The 7331-nt window shown below is 42.3% G+C and overlaps 1 protein-coding gene across 1 annotated transcript; it reads left to right on the top strand.

The window, feature by feature from the left end:
* Positions 1-321: 321 nt before the first annotated feature.
* kpna7 (karyopherin alpha 7 (importin alpha 8)) lies at positions 322-7331 on the top strand. The gene is made up of 11 exons (XM_066689689.1): positions 322-437; positions 910-997; positions 1115-1255; positions 2021-2106; positions 2710-2978; positions 3077-3159; positions 3250-3513; positions 4356-4589; positions 5839-6021; positions 6274-6420; positions 7094-7331. The coding sequence occupies exons 2-11, from the start codon at positions 932-934 to the stop codon at positions 7181-7183; spliced, it is 1563 nt and encodes a 520-aa protein (XP_066545786.1). The 5' UTR covers positions 322-437; positions 910-931; the 3' UTR covers positions 7184-7331.

Raw genomic sequence — 7331 nt, 5'->3', positions numbered from 1 at the left:
TTGGGCAGCATTAAAGCTAAGCCATGTCTCTGGTAAACCTTGATAATGTGAGAGAAAAAGAAAATATGTCTTCTGAAGCCCTTACTTTGGATTTTCGGGTCAATGTAAAAGCAGACAATACGCTTTCTATAGGTGCACGGGTTTACATTACTCGCTGCTAAATCACTCCATCTCCAATTAAACCAATTGAGAAGTTACATATGCAACTCGCATATATGAACTATTTCTTTTTGTATAAAGTGCCCTTGTTACGGACACCTGCACAATCACGGTGGTGTAGGAGGGCCTTACCAACCACAACCAAGCAGTGAAGACCCGCACCTGCGCCACTTCGCCTTCCGCCTCCACGCTATTTAAACTGACCAGGCGCCCAAAAGCAAACGAAAAACGGTAGTCGAGCGCAATTGAGCATTTGTGGTCCTCTTGGACGAAAGACGGTAAGACCAACCAAAATACTTGTTCCGTTTAACTTATAATTAATATACATCTATTTTATAGGTTGCAAGTATATGCTGAGGTAAATTCTAAATGCTATAAATAGACAAAAGGGGGCAACTTTGGCGTATGGAAAACCCGAATCCCCCATCTTTAGCCTATATTAAATGTATAATCCTTCCATATTTGAAGGCACAGGAAAAGGATGCCCCTAAACGCATGCATTTTATTTTTCTAAACGGCGTCTGGACTTGTAAACCGCAATGCGTAATAAAATGCCTGTGGATTTAATATCCTTACGTTACATTAACGGACCAATTGTATTGCTTGCATGGACACGTCTTCAAAACTGCACATGGGTCCCAGCTTGTGCAGTGGTTTTGTTGCAAAGCGTATATAGTTGCGTGACCTTTAAACTATTCCGATGTCGTGTCCATTATAGTACGAATTAACGTTGGCATTGTTTTATTTAAGTTGAACTGCACCCCCTTTAAGTATGCCGACCAAAAATGAAGGCGACGAGCGATTGACCAAATTCAAGAATAAAGGGAAGGACCCTGCTGTGAGTGACTTCATCCTGCGTTTGGTGCATGCTTTTCAACCCGGGGTGGGGGGTAACTTGTGTCTCAGGGTTCAGGGGCTGATCTGCACATGCACTCTGCTCTCGTTGCTGTCGCAGAAACTCCGGCGCAATCGGATTGAAGCCACTGTCGAGCTGCGCAAAGCTCAGAGGAACGAGAATATCCTGAAGCGCAGACACATTTCCTCTCTGCCAGAAGACAACCCGCTTTCTCCCGAGCTCAGGGGGGACGGCAAGGAGGTGATCTGTGACTTTCTTCGCATCTCCGTGAAATCCGAGATGTGATGAGTGACGTGTTTATTAATAAGTGCACTTTGTGGTTGGAGTAGCCTAGTTAGGCTATCGGGCAGTAGGCTACCCCTCATCTGTTTAGGATGCACAAGGTTTGCACCGCTAACTATGCATGGTGCTATGAAGATGGTGATTTAATATTACTATTCGGATTAGTTCTAATAGTGGTATGTGTATAAAAACCGACTGCACCGCAAATCCTGTTATTGCTCTTGGGCTATATTATATTCAAGCACTATAACTACTGATGGTTAATGGAGCAGGGAGGGAATGTGTGTGATAACTTGTGGTGTGACTGCACAGCCCAATGGTGACCTGTCTGAATCGGGTTTATTTTTGCCTACTTTATTATAGGCTACTGATTGCATTTTGTATTTTGCAGGCATTCAGCCAATTACATTAACTTATTTTTTACATGTGTTCATATGATTTTGGAAAACAAGGTGGGATAAGGATTTTTTTTTTTTTTTTGGTGTAAGAGGAGGACAACATGGAGTGTTCTTTATGAGGGAAGTGGAGGAGGTCAGATGTTTTCATGACTCTCAACCCTAAGTTGCGATCAAGTTGTCCAGGCTCTGCCCATTTCATGTTTGCAGTGTAACTTGTGTATTGTTAAATTGAATGCTTTTTCTCTGAAGGCAGTTATCTGCATAGTTGCTTAGTCTTGGAGTGATTTAGTTCTTGCATACTTCATTTGTCCACTCTTGCCCTTAGTTCATTGCAGCTGCTCTTAAAGATATTCTCAGCTGTGTGAACAGTGATGACAAAGAGCTACAAGCACGTGGGACTCAGGCAGCAAGGTACAGTGTATTGTCTTTTAAAATGCAGTGGCTGATGTCAAACACCTTGATTAGCACTGGTCTTGGGTTGAATCTGCTCATCTGGGTTGAGTTGTGATGCTGGCTTAACTTTTCTAGGGGGTGCAGTGTCCAGTGCTGATCAGCCCCATTTGTGCATCTTGAACATCCATTCCTGGCCCTCTCATGCACTTAACAATCTGCGAGTTAACTGACGTTTTCAGTCTGCCACACTGGTCTCCAGATGAGCAACAGCCAGATGCAACCCTTTATCTGTAAGGCATCCTAGCATATGGTGTACTGAATACCCCAGTCATTCCAGTGGGACAAATTTGTTAAATGGTTTTTTTTTTTTTTTTTTTAAATGCCAAAATCTCCTGAATAGCCATAACTTTGTAATATTTATTGGGAAACAGTTGGTCAATTTACATCTTTGATGGCCTAGTTTTTGTGTAGATTCATAAATTAAATTCTGCCTGGTACACAAATGCTTTAACTTCTGTTACAGCTGAATGTAGGGCTTTGACTTTATTCAGAAGCCCACTAGCTGTAGTAAATGCTAGAGTGTGGCTGACTATTGAAGAGTGCTAATCTGCTTCCTTTCAGAAAGCTGCTCTCCCGTGAGCGAGACCCCCCTCTCAAGGAGGTCATTGAGGCTGGTCTGATCAGCCGCTTTGTGGAGTTCCTGGGCAGGGAGGATGAGACGGTGCTGCAGTTCGAGTCAGCCTGGGCTCTCACTAATATTGCCTCTGGCACGTCCTGGCACACTCAACAGGTTGTGGAGAGTGGTGCTATACCGGCCTTTATTGCCCTGCTCTCTTCACCAGTGTTGCATATAAGTGAGCAGGCAGTGTGGGCCTTGGGAAATATTGCAGGTAGGGAGGGGGGGGGGGGTCAGGTTTCTCTAAAACAAGGGAACCATTCCTTGTTGTACTGAACTTCCATGACCAAGTATCTTCTACTTTTACTCAAGGTGATGGTGCAGCTTATCGTGATGCTCTGATTAACTGCAATGTCATTCCTGCGGTGCTAGCAAGAGTAACTCCCGATACCCCTGTAAGTGCCCTACTAATGAGACTAGAAAGAAATGTGCTGAATTTAATAGGGTGGGGGAATATTAACTTCTAAAATCTAAATCTTCCACAGGCTGGATACCTTCGTAACTTGACCTGGACCTTGTCAAACCTGTGTAGGAACAAGAACCCTTACCCTCCTATGTCAGCAGTGCAGCAAGTCCTGCCCACACTGATGCAGCTCCTTCACCACGATGACAAGGAAATACTGTCCGATGCCTGCTGGGCCATTTCCTATCTTACGGATGGCTCAAATGACCGCATAGACGTAGTGGTGAAGACTGGTATTGTGCCCCGACTTGTGGCCCTGATGGGGTTTGCGGAATTGTCCGTTTTGGTAAAACTAATTTCTAAATGGTTCATTTTGTTAAGGCTGTGAAAGTCCTTAAAGAACTTTATTGGCATGGCAGTAGTTCATATGCATAAAGAGACTTGGATCTTATCAAACATTTTAAATAGTCAGCTTTTAAGACTAATCTAGCAGGTAAGTAGAGATTGTTAATTGGAAGCTCCTCTGGTATTTCTCATTGGTATACTTCCCTCTGCTGCTTGATCAGTTTTATGTACTACTCTTCAATCGCTAAAATCTTGCTAGTATATTGTAATCCTCAATTGGCTGGACATAATGGCATCTTGGTATTTTTCTCCAGAAGCTATATGCTACTGACTGTGTGTAGACTGATTTGACCATTTGGGATGGCTAGTCTTTGCTTTCCTGTTTCAGAGATGTGATCTGTTTGGCCTTTATGTGCATCTGCTACTAGATCACTTAATGTGAGCCTATAATTGTCATCTTTGCTAGGTATTTTCTTGCTGCACAACTAATTTGTACAAATGCCACTTGAAGGCAGTAGTAGCCAATCCTGTTTCTGGAGAACATTCAATTGCTGAATACCTTAAGCACATGGTAATTTGACTACTTATTCATAATGCAATAAAGTAGTTAAGTCGTTTCAATAGTTATATAAAAACAAATGACAAAAGACCCTGGCTCTGCAGGACCAGGGATGGCCAGCCCTGCATTCATGTAACTTTGTAAAATCTCCAAGGACCAGCTGTTAGTGCTAGGTGCTTTGTGGTGCTACAATTTTATTTTATTTTATTTCTTGTCAAAAGCAGGTGTTAGGCTTGTAGGATTCTAGTTTTATACCCCAAGTTAAGAGTCTCTTCCAATTGCAGACCCCAGCTCTCCGGTCCATTGGGAATATTGTAACTGGAACAGACTATCAAACTCAGATTGCCATAGAAGCAGGTGTGCTGTCCGTGCTGCCTCAGCTCTTGCGCCACACGAAGCCCAGTGTACAGAAGGAAGCTGCCTGGGCTGTGTCCAACATTGCAGCTGGGCCTTCACCACAGATCCAGCAGCTCATCACCTGTGGCCTGCTTCCTCCCCTTGTTGATCTGCTGAAGAATGTAAGTGCACTTGGTTTTACTCTGGGTTACTGGTTCTGCAACTGGTTGGGTGCTGCTAGGTTTCTATCCCTTGCTTCACAATATAAGCACCCAGACATGCATAGTCCTGCATTATTCCGTTAGAGCTTTAGTTTGCTCTGTTGGTGTGGAGGTAAAAGCATGACCTACGTTTTGCACTTGTACTTAAATATTCAAGTATGTAATGTGATGCTTGGTTAACTGCCAGCAGGTGGCAGCATCTAGTTGTGGAAATCAATCCCTCCCCACCCCATCAAGATAGAATCATGTGGGGATTAGGGTGGAGTGACCATTCAGATGCTATTATCCAGGCATATGAATGCCAATACACTTTCTACAAGGGTAATGTTGCTCAACTAACACTGTAGGTGCTATGAACTTAACTTAAACCAGTAAGCATGTGTATGAATGTTAATTTGAAACCACATGGAGCACAATATTTGTTTACTTATTTGACTAGGTGCAACAGATTTTCTGTTTTAAAGGTATAGTAAGTGCCTTGGGTTTGGCATTAATTGGGATTTTCCAAATCCCAATCTAGCAGTGTTTGCCATTGATCAAATTGTGGAAACCTTGAAACCATAAACCGAGCAAATTAAGGGAACTGAATGGAATTGCAATTATGCCACAGGTTTTCTAAAGCACTTCAGAGTTTAAGTTGAGTCCAAATGAGTAAATATATTTGTGACCAGCCTAATCTATGTACCATTTTGAATTGCCTTTTTAACAAATCCAAAAACCTAAAGCGCATTTGTAACTATCTAACAATTTAAATTCTGGTTTCTAGATGAACATTTGAATTTCAATCCAGTGAACTTGTGCTTTGTTTAATTGTGGATGTATCTTTAAGTGCAAATGGTTTAAGAGATCTAAACAGACTGAAAATAGTGTAGAAGGTGTCTGCTTTGTTCAAAGGGAAAGCTGAGCACCTGTGACTACTGAAAGCATCATGGGTTTAGTCCTTTTGTAATTAAAGGACAAGTTTGTTTGCAAAAATGGGGACTTTATTTTAAAAAGACATTGATATCATAACTGGCATTGAGTGTGATAGTTGTAGAGCCCTAGACCACAAGCTGGGGTTTTGAGATTCAATCGGTTGCAATTCCACGCATGTCTACCTAAAGTTTACCTAAATTGTAATTGGAACTCCTCCCAGGGCTGGCTCAGGCATTCTTGAACTGTCCCTCTACTCCTTTGTGCATGGAACTGGCTATTACTACTTTTTCTGCAGGGAGATTTCAAGTCTCAGCGAGAGGCAGTGTGGGCCATCGCCAACTACACCAGTGGAGGGACAGTGGAGCAGGTGGTCCAGCTGGTCCAGAGTGGAGGTCTGGCAGCTCTCCTGGATCTGCTGCAGATCAAAGACAGCAGAACCATCCTGGTCATCCTTGATGCCCTTAATAACATCTTCCTGGTAGGCTGTTTAAACTGGGGACAACTGGTGTGGAAATGGAAAGGGGCCAAATGATCTGAAGCATTGATTAGAACCAACTAGAACTTGCATTAACCTTAGATTAACATGTACTTTGGGTGTAGATCTCAATTTTAGCATGTCAATCTTAACTTAATTTGGATTTAAAGTTTGTCATTTTCCCCCACTCTTGGTTATGATGCTGCAGAGCCAGTCTGCTTAGTGGCACCAGCTCCTCTTGTCGGTCTCTTGCAGGCTGCTGAGAAACTGGGGGAGATGGAGAAGCTGTGTCTGCTGGTGGAGGAACTGGGAGGGCTGGACCACATTGAGCACCTGCAGAACCACGAGAACGACTCGGTGTATCGAGCAGCACAGGTGCTCATAGAGAAGTACTTCAATGAGGTAGGCCTTCAAATGTTTCATGGTGTGGAAGTGTAATTTGTATGCAATAAATGTGTTGGTTGGGTTTATAACCATTGCTCCAAAGTACTGCATCTCCAACTATAATGGAAATTGGTCTCCTTATTACGTTTTAGGAATCGCAAAGGCAGTTGAGAATTTAACTAATTTGCACAACTATGCCCTGAAAAGTATATTGGATTTTTGTAAATAATGTCAATCTCTCAATGACTATCACTAAAAACAGTCTGGGTACTGGCAATCTACTTTAAAGTGTGTTTTTTTTTTTTAACTTTGCAAGAACTCTTAAACCTCAAAGGCCAGATGGTGCTTGTGGTAGACTTCGTATAGAATGTTATGGGGTGTTCTTTGGTCTCTTCTCTCATCCTCCCTTTTTAAGGTTAATGTATCGGTCTCCAAAACAATGTGGAATGTGGTTTCCTGCCCCAGCTTCCCTCCTTCCCCCTACTTTTTAATTTCACCAATTTAAAAAGGTTAGAGCCAATCGTATAAGGAGTTCTGTGCCTACTAACAAGCGATGTTCCTTCTGATCCACTTTTTATAACTACCAAACTTCTGAAATGTCCCTCATTTAAACTGTGTTGTGAAGGTTAAAATCGTATTCAAACCTGGTGGCTTTCCTTTCAGAATTTGTTTATGTATTTTGCAAATGTAGGAGTCTGATGTGGATGTCCTGAAAACTGAAGCCACGGATCACAATTATCTCTTTCAGCCTCCAGAAGTACAGAAAAAGTTTGACTTTTAAAATGATGTAATTCTGGCCCTCCTTTGCTCTTGATGCCCTCTCTTTTTCCTGCACTTACTGGGGTTATAAAGGTTACTTTTCAAATGGTTGGTATTTAAATGGTTTATTTTTGTAATCAACATTGAGAATAAAGTGCAACTGTTCAGTA

Source organism: Amia ocellicauda, chromosome 17 (genome assembly GCF_036373705.1).
Source record: "Amia ocellicauda isolate fAmiCal2 chromosome 17, fAmiCal2.hap1, whole genome shotgun sequence".
Classification (NCBI taxonomy): domain Eukaryota; kingdom Metazoa; phylum Chordata; class Actinopteri; order Amiiformes; family Amiidae; genus Amia; species Amia ocellicauda.
The sequence above is the reverse complement of the archived record's forward strand: the minus strand, read 5'-3'. Positions and strand labels throughout refer to the sequence as shown.

Bases quoted from the DNA above. Each gene is read 5' to 3' on its own strand.
- kpna7 (XM_066689689.1), top strand. From the start codon at position 932: ATGCCGACCAAAAATGAAGGCGACGAGCGATTGACCAAATTCAAGAAT. The intron at 2,979-3,076 runs GTAGGGAGGGGG...CTTTTACTCAAG, and splicing joins GGCCTTGGGAAATATTGCAG to GTGATGGTGCAGCTTATCGT. The intron at 6,421-7,093 runs GTAGGCCTTCAA...TTGCAAATGTAG, and splicing joins TAGAGAAGTACTTCAATGAG to GAGTCTGATGTGGATGTCCT.